An 18,674-nucleotide genomic window follows, 5' to 3' on the forward strand; every position below is an offset into this window, starting at 1 on the left:
GGTTCATTGATCAGGATTATTAATATCTTTCTATATCTTTTTTTGGCTGTTGGGTCTATCAGTTACTGAAAGAAGTCTTAAATCTCTCACTATGATGGAAGATCTGGCAATTTCTCCTTGTATCCTATCACTTTTGTTTTATACATTCAGCCTTTTAGACCTCTAACTTGTATGTTTTATAAGAATTGTTGTCTTCCTACAAGTTGTACTTTTCATCATTTATTGGTCATCCTCTGGATCTCTAATGATGTTTTTTACCTTAAGGCCTTTTCTGTCTGATTTTGCTATAGCTATACCTTCTGGTTAGCTTTTCTCTAGTATACCTTTTCCCATCATTTTACTTTTGGTGCCCTTAAGTTTTAAATGTCCTCTTGTAAACAGCATATAGAGCTGCATTTATTTTTCTTGGCCAGTCTGATCATGTTTTATTTATTTATTTTTAATTTTTTTAATGTTATTTATTTTTTTAATGTTTTTATTTATTTTTGAGACAGAGACAGAGCATGAGCAGGGGAGGGGCAGAGAGAGAGGGAGACACAGAATCCAAAGCAGGCTCCAGGCTCTGAGCTGTCAGCACAGAGCCTGACGCAGGGCTCAAACTCACAGACTGTGAGATCATGACCTGAGCTGAAGCCGGACACTTAACCAACTGAGCCACCCAGGCGCCCCAATGTTATTTATTTTTGAGACAGAGAGAGAGCATGAGCCAGGAGACAGGCAGAGAGAGGGGAAGACACGGAATCTGAAGCAGGCTCCAGGCTCTGAGCTGTCAGCACAGAGCCCAAGGTGGGGCTTGTGTATGAGTATGAGATCATGACCTGACCTGAAGTCAGACGCTCAACCGACTGAGCCACCCAGGCGCCCCTGATCATGTTTTTAATAAGTGATTGTAAAACATTTTTACTCATGTTTTACATTTACTCTGGTTTTGCATCATTTATATACCATTCTTTTTACTTTTTTTTCTCCTTTTCTCTATTGGCAGTTACACTTGCTATTCTTTTAGTGATCCCTTGTAAGTGTCTGAAATACACACTTCCTGAATTCACAATGCTTTGTAAATTATCAGTATCTTTATCCTGTGCCCCTCAAATATATCAAGCCTCTTAGAACACTTGAACTGATTACTCTCTCCAGTCTTCCGGTTGTGTCCTGTGCTCCTTTTGTAACTCCCCAGATTAATCATCACTGTTCATGTTCCACTGTTTATTTACCTACATGATAACCAGCTTAGTTGCTCACCATTTTTCTTCTTCTCTTTAGAGTTCTGCAAACTCATTACAAAGTGCCACGATGCTACTTTTATTTATCCTGCTCTGGATTTTATGTAAGGATCCTGGTCTTTAATCAAGTCTGGAAGCTCTTCAAGAACTGCCTCTCCCACTTTTCTCTCCTTTTGGAATTCTGACTGGACCTGTGGGTCTTCTCACTTCCCTATTCCTATCACCTCCCCTTTTAGAAGGTCTATCACCTTGTTTCTCTGGTTGCTTCCTTTCAATCCTCCAGTTGCGTGACTCATCTTCTGCTGTGTCCCATCTACTTTCTTGCCTGGTCCTTTCAGACTTGAATTTCAAATAGTTTTTTCAATTCTAGAAATTCCTTTGAAAACCTGTGTGTTCCTTTTTAGCATCTTGTTTTCAAGTTGTAATCCCCCCGACCCTAGCTTTCTTTCTCTAACCACGAGCTCCATGGAGGCGAGGTTTTTGGGTTTACTGCCATCGTCACCTCCAGCGCCTCACACCATCGCTTGAAGGGAACGGCCTCCCAGTGTGCTGTGGGATGACTTAGCACCAGGGGGAACGGAAAATGCTGCGCCCCGGACTGGCCCGCGCGCTCTCCCGCTGTCAGAGCTGCGAGTCAGCTCTCTCAACTCCCGGCAGGCTTGCCAGTCTCTCAGCCCCTGCCTCGGGGAGATGGGCCGGCAGCTCATGACGTCACAGGACTGTGACGCGACCTGGGAGCCCCGCCCCACCCCTCCGCGGTGCTGGCTTGGAGTCCAGCTCTCTGCGCCATGACGTCACAGGCCCAGGCGGGCGGGTTTTGCGTCGGCCCAATGGGAGCAGTGCGCCGGCCTCCCCTTTAAGGAATGTTGTGACCTGACGTCACCCGGGCGAGTTACCTCCCCGAGCCACCGCCGCCAGGCTCAGCTCGAGAACCGGAGCCCTTGAGCGCGAGGCGCGGAGCCCCCGAATCTCAGCCAGAGCCCCCAAGCCGCGCGTCCCGGAGCCCCGGCCTGCGCGCCCCGCCGGGCCCGCGCGATGCCCTCAGACCGGCCTTTCAAGCAGCGGCGGACCTTCGGTGAGGCCCGGCGGGCAGTCTGCGGGTGTGGAGCGGGGACACGGGGTGGGGGGGAGGTGGGAACCACGACTGACCCTGACTGCCGCAGGCGACGTCAGCCCCGTGACGTCAGACTCAGGCTGGACCCCCCGGGCCGGGAGGCAGGTTCTGGCCTGGGCCGGGGCCTCGCCTCCCAGTCCAGCCGGTGCCAGGCCCTGGGGCCTGACGGCCCCGGGGGCGGGAGCCTGGGGGGCGGGGCCGGCGACAGGCGGGGCAAGCGGGACCTCTTGGCCTTACTGCCTGTCTCCTGTCCGCAGCCGACCGCTGTAAGGAGGTGCAGCAGATCCGCGACCAGCACCCCAGCAAGATCCCGGTGAGTCCCACCGCCCCCTCCCATCCCTGTGGCTCCAGGCCCCGCCCATCTCACGCATCCCCTGCCCCACCCCTAGGTGATCATCGAGCGCTACAAGGGTGAGAAGCAGCTGCCAGTCCTGGACAAGACCAAGTTCCTGGTGCCAGACCATGTCAACATGAGCGAGTTGGTCAAGATCATCCGGTGCGTGGGCAGCAGCAGTCAGAAGGGGCTTGGGGCCTTCTGGGGGAGGGTGGGACTTGGGCCCGGGCTTTGGATCCCAGTCCTAGGTAGGTTGGGAAAGGTCAGGGCTGGGGTCTGTGTCAGGTCAGAGGTGAGTGCTTCCAGAAAGGGCTGGGATGGGGGTGGTCTCAGAATCATTGGGGATGGGGCGGGGGGTGTGGTCAGGGCACCACCCACCCAGGAGCCTGGCCCCTCACAGTTGACATGCCCTTCTGCCACCCCAGGCGCCGCCTGCAGCTGAACCCCACGCAGGCCTTCTTCCTGCTGGTGAACCAGCACAGCATGGTGAGCGTGTCTACGCCCATCGCCGACATCTACGAGCAGGAGAAGGATGACGATGGCTTCCTCTACATGGTCTACGCCTCCCAGGAAACCTTCGGCTTCTGAAGCAGCAGTAGGGGGGGGGAGGGGTTGGCCTGGGAATGGGGGGGGGGGCCCTGTCAGGCTCTACCCAGGGAGCTCCTGGCTCCTGAACTTAACGGTCTCTGCCCTGGGTGGGCTGGGCAGGGATGCCGCCTCCTAGCCAGGGCACACCAACCACACCTACTCTGCCCTTGGGTGGGTCCTGGGCCAGTCATTGTTAGGGTTACCCCTCTGGGTGCTGGCTGGGATGCGGGAGGATAGGGAAGAGCTCCCAGCACCCCTGCTCCGTGTGGTTTGTCTTTTTCTTTTTTTAGGCCCCTGCCCATCTGCCCCTCCCTCACCTGAGGCGCTGCCCCCCTGCCTGGACCTGCCCACCCCTGAAAGACTGGCCCCTGGCTCACCTGGTCTTGACAAGGTGTACGGATCTGTGGTCATTGTCCCTCTGCAGAATAAAGATTGCTCAGGCCTGCCTGGCCCTTTGCCTCCAGCTGCTTGGGGAATGGGGGGGGGGGGGTGGGAGCTGCTGGCGGGTGGGGTGGGAGTAGGCTGCCCTACAGCAGTCTCAGCTGGCCAGGGCACAAACTTGTGTGTTGTGGACTTGGGGCTCATTCTAGAAACCCACACCAGTATGTAGTATACCTGTAGTATACCACGGTGGTGTTAGGGGCCAAGCCCACCCCTTCCAGGAGTGCAGTGTGGGCCCAGGATCGATTTCTTTGTAACAAAAAACCATTTATTAAGTAGTCACAACCTAACAAACCCTGCTCACCTGCTTCTTCCCCTTTCGAGCCTCGGAGGGGGCTCCCCGGTGTGCAGAACCACAAAGTGGGGGTCCAAGTGGAGGAGCTCCTGGCTATTCCCCATTGGCCTTGCTGCCAGCCATGGCTCCTCTCTGGTGCCAGAGATTTGTAACCCTGGACTCGAACCTCATCTGCCGGAGGCCTCCTCTGCTGGCAACTCTGGCTAGGGGGCTTGGCCCAGCTTCTGGCCCTTCCACCCCCTGAAGTCCATGCAGCCCTGTGCCCAGCCAGGCCTACTTGAGCACAAGCATGGCCTCCGTGCCGTCCTTGGCAGTCAAGTAGAGACCATGTGTGAGGTAGTACTCCCGCCGCAGGAAGGCATAGAAGTAATCGGAGATGAGCAGGATCTGGGGGGGAGAGAAAAGGTGTGAGAAGCTCTGAGGAACCTACCCCTGAACCTTGGGTCTCTGAGAGGGTAGGCGGGTGTTGGGGTGACCCTGCCCAGGGACTCCTACCTCAGGGCCTAAACTGACCCCACAAGGTCTTGCATTGCCCCCTCCACCCCTGTGCCCCTGTATTGCCCCTCTCCACCCCTGTGGGGTTCACGCCACCTTCCCAGGCCCTGGCCTCTGCACTCCAGAATGTACCTCTGCAGCCAGTGGCCCTTCCAACCTCACCTCTTGGGTGCCCACAGGCTCCTCCATGGTACAGCTGAGCCCCCGGTCAAAGCTGCTGCTCCCATGGTGAACCCATGCCCCCATCTTCACTCCAGGTTCTTAGGCCACAGAATAACCTGATACTTCTGGACACAAGGCCACTAAGTCCTGGCAGTTTTATCTCCCAAACTCTCAGATCCACCCATTTCTACCTGTTCTTACAGCTACCATCCTGGACGAAGCCACTGTCATCGAAACAACAGCAATCTCTGCTCTGGGCTCCTTGGTCTCAGGCCTCCCGCACCCTTGACCCCACCAATCCATTCTCCCTCGCAGCCAGAGGTTGCTTTTCAAAATAAATCTAGGCCTATTACTTCCCAGCTAAAAGTCCTCCAAAGGCTTCCTAGGGCTCCTAGGATGAAGATCAGACTCTTGGGGCTCTGAGGCCTTGTACCTGGTCCCTGCCCCATGTGATGCCTCACCCTCTCACCTGCTCCACCTCACTCAGCTCCAGCCACACTGGCTTCTTTCCTTTTGCTGCAGGATCTCTGCTGTTTCCTCTGCCTACAATGTTCTCTTCCCTTTCATCCAGCCAACATCTGCTTACCCTTCAGGTCTCAGGAAAGATCACTTCCTTAGAGAAGCCCTCCCACACCCCCAGATTGGGTCTTGGCCCCATTAACCTCTACTTGGTAACACAAACTCATCCAAATTGCAGTTTTTCTTTCATCTGTGTGACTGCCTGATGATTGTGCCTCCTCCCCTGGACTGGGCAGGGTCCCCGAGGCGTTCTGCCACCATGGTATCCGTGACCAGCTCAGTCGGCCTTTCCTGGACAGGCCACAGAATCCAAAGGACCCCAGAAGCTCAGTACTATCCCCCTCACAGAAGCCCAGAGAGGAATAAGGACTTGTGCTGTTTTATAATCCCATTCATCCCAAGACTCCCAGTGCCCGGGGCAGGAGGGGCAGAGCCCTGCTGCATGGCAGGATGTGGGGAAAGGGGCTCACAGCCCCATTTCTCAGCCACTTAGAGGCCTCTTAGACCATTAGTATCAACCACCTTGTTGGCATAGATGGGAAGATGGAAGCCCAGTGGAGGAGTGGAGGGGGAACACCCAGCTAGGGTCTTAGAACAGGTCAGAGGTTGAGCTGAGCCTGGGATCTTGGGCTCTGACCTCCGGAGACCCCTGTCCTGGACAGCTTCATACTGTGGGCAGGAAGGAGAACACAGAGGGGCCTGAAGGAAAAGCTGAGGACCTACACCAGAGGAAACTGAGGCACAAAAGGTTCAATAGTTGGCCTGAGACTACACATGAGAGCTGGCCTAGTGGCCGTGACGCTGCAGCAAGGTGATCTACCTGGGGCCCAGTCTGCCACAGGGCAGAGAACTCGCAGCTGAGGGTATCCGTGGAGCTAACAGTCCAGGGAGCCCCCAAGGCTTTGCTCCACAGCTGCCCGTGGCGGGCAGTTACCACAGCAAAGGCTGACCTCACATCCTGCAGCCCCTTTCTCACCTAGGCCCAAGGTGTCTGGTCTGGAGCTGTGGCTAAGCTGGGAGCCAGATGTGATGAGGATCAAATGCAAAGTCACAATTCACAATAAAACAAATGAACCAACTCCAGTGTCACACAAAATCAGCAGCACAAGGATTAGAAAGTCAAAATACAAGGTATTAGGTTGAACCATATGAAATGGCCATTTTTGCAGATCAAAAATGGTTGCATATTGGAAAGTTCATATAGTTCAATTTAATATAAAATGGGGGAAAAAACCAGAGTATGTATGTTATTTACAAGTAACAAAACAAATAACTAAGCCTTTAGGGAACCATTCTTTTTCCTTATAATCCTTAACATTGTAAATTATGTATATGTATTATATTGATTAAAGAAATAAAAGCAACCAGCTCATACATGACTGAATAAATGAGAGAGAATTGCTTTTGGAACCGTTACAGAAGAATTCCAAATAACATACCTCACCCAGGAGGTGCAGCTTAGTTCTTCCTACTCCCCACCCTCTGCCACCAAGGGTGGGCTAGGAGAGGTAACTTACTTCCAAAGAACAGAGCAGGGAAAGAGAAAATAGTAATTCTATCCTGAAGAAGCCCTGCAAACACTGTCTTGAACAAATGAAGGGTAACATCATTATGAAATCAGGTGGCTAGCATGTACCGACTGAGCATTCCAAAAATCCAAACCCCCAACTTATGAAAAGAAAAGCGTAAGAAGTCCAAAATGGGGACACTCTATAAGATACTTGGCCAGCGCTCCTCAAGACTGTCCAGGTCATGAGAAATTAGGAAAGACTGAGAAAGCAGGCAGAGGACATGGGGAAGACAGGACACTTAAATGTAATGTAGTTCCCTGGCTTAGATCATGGGTGTGGAGCATATGGGAACTTTCTATATCTAAAGTTATTCTGGAATTTAAAAGTTTATTTTAAAAAAGCAATATGTTATTATCTGCAGCTATATAAATGAATCTCAAAAATATTTTGCTGCTGGGGTACCTGGGTGGCTGAATCAGTTAAGTGTCCAACTCTTGATTTCAGCTCAGGTCATGATCTCACAGTTCATGGGACTGAGCCCCACATTGGGCTCTGAGCTGACAGCATGGAACCTGCTTAGGATTTTCTCTCCCCCTCTCTCTCTTTCCTTTCCCCACTCACGCTTGTGTGTGCATGTTCTCTCTCAAAATAAATAAATTTAAAATTTTTGCTGAATGAAAGGCAGCTTCAGAAAGTGTACATGTTATGGGTATTGAGGAGGGCACCTTTTGGGATGAGCACTGGGTGTTGTATGGAAACCAATTTGACAATAAACTTCATATATTGAAAAAATAAAAAAAATTATAAAAAAAGAAAATGTACATGTTAAGATTTGTGTTTTTCACCTTATATAAATTTCATATAAGAAAAACATAAGTAAGTATTGAGCTCTGGTTAATAATATACATGCTAAGATATTTAGCAGGAAATATAGTGATATCTATACTTTGTGGGGTTTTTTTTAATTTTATTTAAATCCAGGGGCACCTGGGTGGCTCAGTCGGTTAAGCGTCCGACTTCGGCTCAGGTCACGATCTCGCGGTCCGTGAGTTCGAGCCCCGCGTCGGGCTCTCTGCTGACAGCTCAGAGCCTGGAGCCTGTTTCAGATTCTGTGTCTCCCTCTCTCTGACCCTTCCCCATTCATGCTCTGTCTCTCTCTGTCTCAAAAATAAATAAACATTAAAAAAATTTTTTTAAATTTTATTTAAATCCAAATTAGTTAACATATAGTGTAATAATGATTAAAATAAGGGATTGAGGGGGGCGCCTGGGTGGCGCAGTCGGTTAAGCGTCCGACTTCAGCCAGGTCACAATCTTGCGGTCTGTGAGTTCGAGCCCCGCGTCGGGCTCTGGGCTGATGGCTCGGAGCCTGTTTCTGATTCTGTGTCTCCCTCTCTCTCTGACCCTCCCCCGCTCATGCTCTGTCTCTCTCTGTCCCAAAAATAAATAAAAAACGTTGAAAAAAAATTAAAAAAAAAAAAAAAAAATAAAATAAGGGATTGAGGGATGGATAATTTGTGATCACAAAAGTATAGTAAAATGTTAACGGTAGAGTCTAGGTGGTAGGTATATGGGCGTTCAATGTTAAATCTTTCAACTTTGCTGTGTCTGTGAAAATTTTCATGATAAAGTGTAAGGGGAGGGTGGTATGGAGGGAAGAGTCCTGTGTGCCAGCTTGATCTGTCTGGAACCAAAGGTCAGTGTTCCCGATTGGGTGACCTGACCCTGGCCTATGGGGAAGGCATCTTGGGGACACCAGGCTGGCCTGGAGGCTTGGCTCTTTGAGACACCCCTAGCTAGTAACAGGCTGGCCAAGACAACCTCCCTCTTCTGACCTTGGGGCTTTCCATTTGGGCTAAGGAGCAGGGATTTCAGGCCCTGGGATTCAAGCTATATAGCAGCTACAGATCCAGAGCCCCTCTGCCCAGTCTAGGTGGGGGAAGTTGGGCAAGGAGCAATGGAAAGAGCATGGACAAGTTAGTGGTTGTGTGACCCCATGTAAGTCACTTTCCCAAATCTAAGCTGCATTTTCCTCATCTGTAAAGTGAGTGATAAAACTAGTTTACTCACAATGGTGGCTCCCCCAATCTTTGCTCTGTCCCTGTGTGTTTTCAGAGACCTGAAGAACAGCCCATTCTTTATTTTTATTTATTTTTTATTTTAAGAAGATTCCATGCCCAATGTGGGGCTCGAACACATGACCCTGAGATCTAGGGTCACATGCTGTACTGACTGAGCTGGCCAGGCGCCTGAGAAGCCCATTCTTTTTTTTTTTTTTTTTTTTTAATTTTTTTTTTTTTAACGTTTATTTATTTTTGAGACAGAGAGAGACAGAGCATGAACGGGGGAGGGTCAGAGAGAGAGGGAGACACAGAATCGGAAACAGGCTCCAGGCTCTGAGCCATCAGCCCAGAGCCTGACGTGGGGCTCGAACTCACGGACCGCGAGATCGTGACCTGAGCTGAAGTCGGACGCTTAACCGACTGAGCCACCCAGGCGCCCCAAGAAGCCCATTCTTTAAAGTGGCCCTTAAGAGCTGTGGCTGGACTCCTTAGCTTCTCTCTTGCCATCAACCAAGTCCTGCCAATCCCCTTCCTCAGACTTCCACCTCAGCCTCCTTTTATCCCTCCCACTGCCACCTCTTTCCAGAAGGCCTCCTGCATCCTCCTGGCCCCTGAGGGATCTCTCTCAGGTTCTCAGTGTCTATCTGTCTGTCTCTCTCCCTCACACACACACACACACACACACACGAACGAACCCTTCACTTGTCTGCTCAGAAGCCCCCAGTGCCCCACTCTGCCCCGCACCATACCCACATGCCCAAGGAGCCCTGAACACAGCCTGGTCCTGAAAACACTTTGTGGCCACACCTCACTGCCTCAGCTGGAATGGCTCTTCCCACAAAGGGCTCCTGCTTATCCCTAGAGAGGAATCATCTGCATCTCCTGCCCCAGATTCTTCCCTAACCCCATGCTCAGTTATATGATCCCTGGGATGAAGTCACTTCCTGTTGGCCTCCCAACCAGATGGGATGGCATCTGCTCCAGCTCTGTGACCCCAGACCCAGGAAAGGGCTGGCACTCTGGGAGTGCTTTGCTGGTCCCCTCCCCCTTTTGAGGGCTCAGTCAGACCACATTTCTCTCACTGGCAGCCATGATGGTTCCAGCACTATCTTTTGGGCCACGATGAAGATTTAATGAGGTAGCTGATAAAAGGATGGCCAGTGACAGGGAGAGGCACTTCACAAGTGGAATAAAATGGTTAGAACATGCTCCATTACAGGGTGGGGAAGTGGAGAGACAGGGAAACCAACAACTTCTGGGTAGCTGCTCCGGACCAGGCTCTTTAATTTAAAAAATCATTAGAGGGTTGGGGGATGGGCAAAATGGGTGAAGAGGAGTGGGAAGTACAGGCTTCCCATCATGGAATGAAAAGTCACCGGAATGAAAGGTACAGCACAGGGACCAGTCAATGGCACTGTAATAGCGCTGCATGGGGACAGATGGCAGTTACACTTCTAGGCACAGCATAAGTGAGCTGTCCAATCACTAGGCTGTACACCTGAAACCAATGTAACATTGTGTGTCAACTGGACTTGAATTTAAAAAAAGCACATCACTGAATTTTCACAACATTCCGGGGTAGGGTTTATAAGCCCCACTCAGAGAGGAGCAAACTCCAAGCTCAAGGGTCTTGCCCAGGGTCACATGGGAGTAAGGGAAGCATTTGGGCTGCAATGCCAGTCCTGCCTGAGGCCCAAGCCCTACTTCTTCCCATCCTCCCCACAGCCCCTCCCAGTTAAGGATTCTGGGGAGCGAAAGGTCTGTAACCACACATGTGGGTCCTGTTATGGGCCCATGCTGGCCCTTGGTCTACACTAACACCCCTGATGAGGCTGTGCTCCCAGGTCCCAGTCCTGACACTTAGCCAGGAAGAGAGTTTTTTGGGAAAAGGCAAAATAAGTATCAGAGACATCCGAGCCAGTGAAGGCTGTTACCTCGGTGCGTCTAGAAGCTGTGGGGCTCACAAGAGCAGCCTCGGCCAACACTGGCACCTAGGCTGCCAACTTCCCAGAGAAGCAGCTGCTGTCACCCCAGGCATGTCACAGTTCCCCAGGTCTACTGCTTGGGCTGGAGATGCTGACACTGGACAGCTAACCTGCACCTGCGGGAGCTCACGTGGTTGTTACCATCAACAATCAAAGCACAGCATCCTCTGCCCACGCTGCCTGGGGTCCAGGAACGTGGGAGCCAGAGGGGCCGACGGCTGACTCGTGGAGCTGGACGGGGCTTTGGCGTGACCCAACCCAGGCCTGAGTGGACACATGTGGGAGATGATGGCGGAGAACCGAGCTCCACCCTCTATCTCTAAAGATGCAAAGTAACGGGAAAGTCACTATACCTCCATCTTGGGGTCTGGAAGGCCACAATGTAAGACCAAAGCCGGTATGATGGCAATTGTCATCCAGGTGGCTCTTTTCAATTCACAAAAGCTTTCCTCACCCAACTCTGTACTGAGTCCTCACAGCCACCCTTCTTGTAGGCAGAGAAACGGAGGCCGCTATCACCTCTCACCAGATTTAAACAGCCTCCCTGGGCTCCAGATTCCAGCTCACACCCCTCACCTCTACCCCTCCTGGCATGGTGAGGTTTTCCAACCAAAGATGGGATCACAGTTATCCTCAGCCTAAAACCACAGACTCAGCCCAGTACTCAGCATGCTAGGGCTCCCACCCTCTGGCAGGGCACGCCAGCCCCGCAGAACTGCCTTCCACACTCCCTCACTCATGCTCTCTTCCTCCCAGGTCTCACCACCCAGAGCCAGGTTTGCATCTACCCGCTCCGGGGATGCCACGTACAGGCTGCCTCCCCACAGAAGCTTCCTTACCCGCCTCAGCTCTGAGCTCCCCAGCCTCTTTAACCCATCCATAGCACCACCCGGCTGCTCTGACCCTGACCGGTTCCTTTTCTTTCTCTCCCACAGACCTTGGGCTCCGAGGAGGCAGGGCTGTGTCTCATTCACACTCTGCTAGCAGAGTGCCTGGCAAATAACAAATGCCCAATATATACAAATAAATTAATTAGGCCCAAGAATTTATGTGACTTGCCTAAGGCCAGTGAGCCATGACAGAGGGGCTGGGAGTCACCATCGAGGCTAGACCTCCAAACCCAGGCTTTCTGCTGACCTTGCCCCCCTATATTTAGCTCAGGCTTTTCCTGTCACTCTGGCTGTAGGAGGAGAGAAGGCAGGGAAGGGCCTGTGAGAGCCACGCTTGGGATGCTGAGCACAGAGTTTGAAGACAGGAGGGATGAAGGAATGAATGAAGACCTGGCAAAATGCCACCTGGAAGGAAAGCAAAGTAAACACACACACTGAGCTGGACGACAGCAAGGGCTCCAGCCTGGGCCACAGGCCCCTCGTGTCAGGAGGAAGACCTCTTCCCCCACCGCCCCACACACATACCCTGGATCTTGCAGTCAGGACCATACACAAAGCACGGATTAAATCTGAAATGGGCCCTGGCTGTCCACAAATGGGGGCTATGCACCACCCAAACACTGATGATCTGCCCAACATGTCCCCAGACATTTATTTCCTCATTGTCCCATTCCCCAGAATGACACGCCAGACCAACTGAAAGGTAATTCCAGGAGACAGGACTGTGGTTTCATTTGTGCTGGAGCAAATAAGCCAGTCCTGAGCAGGACCCAACATGTCAGAGGGCTTGTGGCAGGACCCCAGGGCTCCAGGCTTCCTTGAAGACAGCAGAATGGCCAAGGCAGGGCCACCTAGGATCTACAGGTTCTATACTACAAGGAGAAGGGATCAGAGCCGGCAGCCCATGGTGAGGAGGCAGCAGTTCATGGACCTGCTGGGACACTCTCTGGACACTGGGGATCCATTTTGGACACGGACACAGAACAGGAGCGGGGCTTTCAGGGTCAGCCACGTGGGGTCTGGCTCTGACCCCCTAGGAATCCAGCAGGACCTGCCACAGGCCCAGCTTTGTCCTAAACAGATACTAGGACTGGGAGGTTAGGGTACACAGGATTATACGGGATCACTGGTCATAAAATGTGGTTTCAGATTCCAGCTCATTCCATTTATTTATCAATAAACAGTCACTGAATATTCCTGGTGCTGGTGATACACTTGTGAAGAAGACAGACCTGGAGCTGCCCTCATGGAACCTCCAGTGTAACAAGAGGACACGATAAATGAGCATAAATAAACACACCCCTCAGAGCTTGGGGACTTCCAGGCCTCCACTTGGTCATTTGTACTGGTGCCTCCCTCAAAAGGCAGTTATAAGGGGACTAAGTGTATTCCTTATTATACAAGAACAAAGAAAAACAGCTTAAGAAGCTATCAGGAGGGGAGCAGCTCCATCAACTGTGATGAGGCACTTCCCTCTTATACAAACAAGAAAAGATCACGAAGATGTTTTATTGAAAGGAAAAAAGTCATACTTCATCATGTTGCCAATAATAAAACACACACACACAAATAAAGCTCTTCTCCGGGAGCACACAAGTACATGGGAACGTACAAGGAAAGGTCCAGAAGGCCACACAAGCACATGATCCAGAAGATTAAAGGGATCATACGGGCCTGGCTCCTAGTAGGCACTCCTTAAACATGAGCCACTATTAATTATAATTTTAGGGGGAGATTTCCTTATGTTTCCTGTTTTTAAGATGAATTAGGGTGAGTCGGATGTTTTATCTTACTCCTTTAAAAAAGCTAAATTTAAACACGTTACTTTTTGTTTATATATAATCTTTGATGACTATTTTTCTTCTGCTGGTTGCTGACCTGCAGAAGAAAAGAGTTTTGTTTTTTTGTTTTAAAAAAAAAAAAAAAGGGAAGAAGTTTGTTTTGTCTGAGTGTTTCCCTGGGAATTTGCTCTGGGTATCTGAATAGCAGGTCACTGGTGCTACTTCTCATGTTAACATATGATAATAGCAACAGGACCTACACATGCCCAAATCCAGGGAGGCTGGGTTGTCATCCCTGGTTTTAAGAACACTACAACCCAATAAGTCAGTCAGAGAAAGACAAATATCATAATTATGACTTCACTCATATGTGGAATTTAAGATACAAAACAGATGAACATAAGCAAAAAAATATATAAAAACAGAGAGGGAGACAAATCATAAGAGATTCTTAAATACAGAGAACAAACTGACGGTTGCTGGCGGGGTGGGGGGGGGATAGGCTAAATGGGCAAGGGGCATTAAGGAGGGCACTTGTTGGGATAAGCACTGGGTGTTATATGTAAGTGATGAATCACTAAATTCTACTCCTGAGACCATTATTACACTATATATTAACTAACTTGGATTTAAATGAAAAAAATAGTAAGTTTAAAAAAATTTTTAAAAAAAATCAAAAAGTTTTCTGCCCATAAAAAAAAACAACACTGCAAATCAAAGAAGTCAAGTTACTTGAAGGTCACACAGTGAGGAAGTAGAAGAGGACCTCAACCAACCAATCTACCTCAATCTCTCCTCCTCCCCCATCTTTCTTACACATGTGCATGAGCGTGCATGCACACACACCCTATGGATGTTTTACTGTTGTCATTTCCTGGTTACTGACTCTGAGGCACAATTATAATTAACAAATGATCCATGCCACATGCTGAAAAATACTTCATGGCCCCAAGGGGAAAGGATGGAGCCTAAGTCACTGGTTTATCTGCCAGTGGAACTAAGAATTTACCAACACAGATTGTTGTATAACAGAGTGTGGCACTGACCAACTCAAACAGAGCAGGACTTAAAATCTGTGGGTCAAGGTGCTCTCTGCATTCAGCAATGATGGACTGGGCTCCTGATGCCTGCTGAAAATCCAGCTCTTCCCAGGACAGCTTGATCAGTCTTGCCCAGGGAGGGGAGAGGGAGGACCAAGAACTCTAAGACATCATTCCAGCTAGAAGAGCTGAAAACAGCCAGCTGTGGGATTGAAGGTGTGTCCCCAAATGCCATACATCTCAATGGCAGCACTGACTGTAGGTCAGATGGAAGTGGACCTGGCTTGAGCTGTGGAGACATGTAGGGACTTCATCAGCCACAGAGACCAGGTTCTGGCAGAAGCTGGAGAAGGGTTAAGGACAGAGCTACTAGCCACTAACCTCTGCCAGAGGGGTGCCCTGGCCCCCAACCTGCCCACTTCCCAGACCTTTCACTCTCCAAGTGTAAAAGGCCCAGCTGCTACTCCTTGCTCCCCAGGGCATTCCCTGACCACTCACAACAGGAAAGGTTCCCTCTAGATTCCTCCAGCGGTTACTCTCCCCACTTGGCCATTAATCACACAATGTTCTCCCTGGCTATCTTTGTTTCACTCATTCATTCAACAAGTGTTTGCTAAACACCTGCCCTCTGCCAAACCCAAAGCTGCCTGCAGTGGGAAGGACAGGCAGATCTCTGCTGGTAAGAAGCTTACAAGCAGGTCTGGTCTGGGAGGCAGAGAGAGAAACAAGTAATGTAAAGTTACAAACTGGGATAAGTGCTTGGAAGAAACAAACAGGGGGCTAAGAAGAGACAGTGAGGCAGGGGAATCTTGTGGAAGGCCTTTTTAAGGAGCAGATACTCAACAATTTACTAAAATTCTAAATGTCTCATATTTGTCCTCTGTTGCTCCCAAACAGCCTGAAGGCAGGTGTGTATAACCCTCATGAGGGGCACTCTTCTACCTCAGTCAATGCTCCAGGACAGGGACAGGACTTGAGTGACTGCCTTGGTGAATAAGTGCCCCATGTGATATGTCCCTTTAGTGATCTGGCAGCAGCAGCCACAAAGCCCAAACAAAGCCAGCAGTCCCAGAAAACACTCGACCTGACAAAGTTGTCTGACTCAGAGCCACAGAGTCCAGACCCAAGGTGGCCGATGACAAAGGTGTGCCAATGTCTGCACAACTGCCAGTTTATAAGCACTACAGACCACAGCTAAGAGCCACAGAGGTTGGTATGACCTGTCTGAAGGGCAACATGGCAATATCTGCCAAAAATGCACAATGCACATGTCCTCTGATCCAGTAAATCCCACCACCTGGAGTTTACCTTAAGAAAATGGTATATGAGGGGCACCTGGGTGGGTCTGTTGGTTAAGCATCCCACTTTGGCTGAGGCCATGATCTCACGGTTCATGAGTTTGAGTCCCACATCGGGCTCTGTGGAGACAGTGCCAAGCCTGTTTGGGATTTTCGCTCTTACCTCTCTCTCTGCCCCTCCCCTGCTGGAGCTTTCTCACTCTCTCTCAAAATAAATAAATAAAAATCTTAGAAAAGAAAAAGAAAAAGAGGAGAGGAGAGGAAACGAGGAGAGGAGAGGAGAGGAAACGAGGAGAGGAGAGGAAACGAGGAGAGGAGAGGAGAGGAAACGAGGAGAGGAGAGGAGAGGAAACGAGGAGAGGAGAGGAGAGGAAACGAGGAGAGGAGAGGAGAGGAAACGAGGAGAGGAGAGGAGAGGAAACGAGGAGAGGAGAGGAGAGGAGAGGAAATGAGGAGAGGAGAGGAGAGGAAACGAGGAGAGGAGAGGAGAGGAGAGGAAACGAGGAGAGGAGAGGAGAGGAGAGGAAACGAGGAGAGGAGAGGAAACGAGGAGAGGAGAGGAGAGGAGAGGAGAGGAGAGGAGAGGAGAGGAAACGAGGAGAGGAGAGGAGAGGAGAGGAAACGAGGAGAGGAGAGGAAACGAGGAGAGGAGAGGAGAGGAGAGGAGAGGAGAGGAGAGGAGAGGAAACGAGGAGAGGAGAGGAGAGGAAACGAGGAGAGGAGAGGAGAGGAGAGGAAACGAGGAGAGGAGAGGAGAGGAAACGAGGAGAGGAGAGGAAACGAGGAGAGGAGAGGAAACGAGGAGAGGAGAGGAAACGAGGAGAGGAGAGGAAACGAGGAGAGGAGAGGAAACGAGGAGAGGAGAGGAAACGAGGAGAGGAGAGGAAACGAGGAGAGGAGAGGAAACGAGGAGAGGAGAGGAAACGAGGAGAGGAGAGGAAACGAGGAGAGGAGAGGAAACGAGGAGAGGAGAGGAAACGAGGAGAGGAGAGGAAACGAGGAGAGGAGAGGAAACGAGGAGAGGAGAGGAAACGAGGAGAGGAGAGGAAACGAGGAGAGGAGAGGAGAGGAAACGAGGAAAAGAAAAAAGAAAAAGAAAGAAAAGAGAAAGAGAAAGAAAAAGAAAACACTATATGAGATTCAATGGAGGGATGCCCAAGGCATTTATAGCATTTATTCTGTTTATAGCAGAACCATCAGAAGAAACCTCAACGTCAATCAGTAGGGGCCTACCTAGTCAAATAAATCAAGCTCCTCCTACCCACAGGCTCTCAGAACCATTATCAAGAGGAGATCACGAGGTGAAAAACTGCAAGCCAAAGAGCAGCACCTAGAGTAGGAGGCCATTTCTTTATATAAACAAGAAAGCTCTGTATGTGTGCATACGTACTGAGAGCTGTCTGTAAAGGCACAGAGAATGTCTGCAAAGATGCATCAAACTGATCCTGATCATGATATATGCCCTGGGATGGGAAGACATGGACCTTTTTGTTCCATATGCTTCTATTTTGTTTGCTTTCTCATCCCAGCAATGAATTCAGGTATTGTGTGACTAAAAGTACATTTTAAAAAGATTAAAAGAAAAAGGTAAAAGACAATGCCAAGAGCTCAGCCTGAATTTTCTCCATAGCTCAGCCACTAGCACACTCCTTTTGTTCCCAGCCCCAGCCCTATTTTCCAACAATTCAGTCTCTCCTGCCTTAGAAGTCACCTGAGCACTTGCAAACACCTCCCATGCCATTTACAGAGACCCTCCCTCCTAATGGCAACCACAGGGGGGAAAAGCTGTTATCTGGCAAGTTCCACAAATACTTCATAATCACTGCAACTGTATTTCTGACCCACACCTGACACTTATGACCTGATGACAAGCTGTGGACTATTTCAGTGGAGATTGCCAAGCCCCACAGAGGCCCAGGGCAGGTCCAATGCCCTCACATGCCAGCCATCACTTTCAAAGGATAATTAAGGGATTTCAGCAAGACACAAGGGCCAGAACAACCTTTTGGATTTTCTCGAGGTGTTAAGTTGAATCCTGCAGATTTCTGTTGGCACAGGACACAGGAGGTGCCGAGCATCTATCATGAACAGCCTGTGTGCGACAGGCCGAGCAGACCCTCCGGCACAGTCCCACCCAGACTACAGGGCCCTCTGTCTCTCTTCCTGCTGTTCACAAACCAAGATAAATAGCTGGGCTGGACGTTAATTGTCCAGAAATGTCCGTGCAGGAAATACCAGACCCATCACTCACTGCAAAAGCCCAAACTCCTCCCTCCTTCTTTCCCAGCAGCTAACCTTGGAGGGAAAGATCTCCTCCGGGGACTCTTCACTGGCATCATTAGTCTCTCCAGCTAGCCTGGCTTCCCATCCAGCCCATAACGCACAGGAAATGCCTGGCTGCACCAACAGCCATTGAAATGGTAAACGGTACAACTGATTCTCATAAGACCGCACAAGGAGGACAGAGCTGACCTAAGGGAACTTCAGAAAAGTTTGCTAGACCACCTGCAACAGAGTCTCTGAGAAAGCTTATTAAAAATACAAACTCCTGACGCTGCTTTCCACATCTATTGACTCAACATTCTTGGGAGTAGGGTCAGAGAATGTTTTGTGTTTGTTTTTTTAACAATCAAAGCCATGTAATTGTGACAGTCACAACATAACCATAGGATTTAAAACACTAACAGGGAATCTGCATTCTTAACAACCACCCTCTCACTCTGAGAACCACTGCTCTATGGCACCAAGGGAGGGGCTTCCCCTGGGTCAGGGGGAGATCAGAGCTCCTAGCTGGTACCTCTGACCCCTACAGCCTCCTCACCCACTATTCCCAGCCCCACCATCTGTGCTCCAGACTTACCCAACAGCTAGACCGAACTATTTTCTCATCTTGCTGCCTTTGCCCCTGCTCTCCCAGAGTCTGAAAAGTCTCTCC

The 18,674-nt window shown here is 50.2% G+C and overlaps 2 protein-coding genes across 2 annotated transcripts in view; one reads left to right on the top strand and one right to left on the bottom strand.

The window, feature by feature from the left end:
• The first annotated feature begins 2,060 nt into the window (after window positions 1-2,060).
• On the top strand, window positions 2,061-3,710 carry MAP1LC3A (microtubule associated protein 1 light chain 3 alpha). The gene is made up of 5 exons (XM_058685358.1): window positions 2,061-2,298; window positions 2,595-2,650; window positions 2,727-2,833; window positions 3,097-3,266; window positions 3,550-3,710. Exons 1-4 carry the CDS (start codon window positions 2,259-2,261, stop codon window positions 3,257-3,259), a joined length of 366 nt encoding a protein of 121 aa, XP_058541341.1. The 5' UTR covers window positions 2,061-2,258; the 3' UTR covers window positions 3,260-3,266; window positions 3,550-3,710.
• A 232-nt stretch (window positions 3,711-3,942) lies between these two features.
• Window positions 3,943-18,674, bottom strand: part of PIGU (phosphatidylinositol glycan anchor biosynthesis class U) — an 84,160-nt gene continuing 69,428 nt past the window's right edge. The window contains exon 12 of the mRNA XM_058685357.1: window positions 3,943-4,382. Within this exon, the coding sequence (XP_058541340.1) occupies window positions 4,269-4,382 (114 nt within the window). The 3' untranslated portion in view covers window positions 3,943-4,268. The remainder of the gene's footprint in view (window positions 4,383-18,674) is intronic.

The sequence above is a fragment of the Neofelis nebulosa genome, chromosome 9 (genome assembly GCF_028018385.1).
Source record: "Neofelis nebulosa isolate mNeoNeb1 chromosome 9, mNeoNeb1.pri, whole genome shotgun sequence".
NCBI lineage: Eukaryota > Metazoa > Chordata > Mammalia > Carnivora > Felidae > Neofelis > Neofelis nebulosa.

Coding starts and splice junctions, on each gene's coding strand:
- MAP1LC3A (XM_058685358.1), top strand. CDS start 2,259: ATGCCCTCAGACCGGCCTTTCAAGCAGCGGCGGACCTTCG. Junction 2,299..2,594: donor CAAGCAGCGGCGGACCTTCG/GTGAGGCCCGGC, acceptor TCCTGTCCGCAG/CCGACCGCTGTAAGGAGGTG. Junction 2,834..3,096: donor GAGTTGGTCAAGATCATCCG/GTGCGTGGGCAG, acceptor CTGCCACCCCAG/GCGCCGCCTGCAGCTGAACC.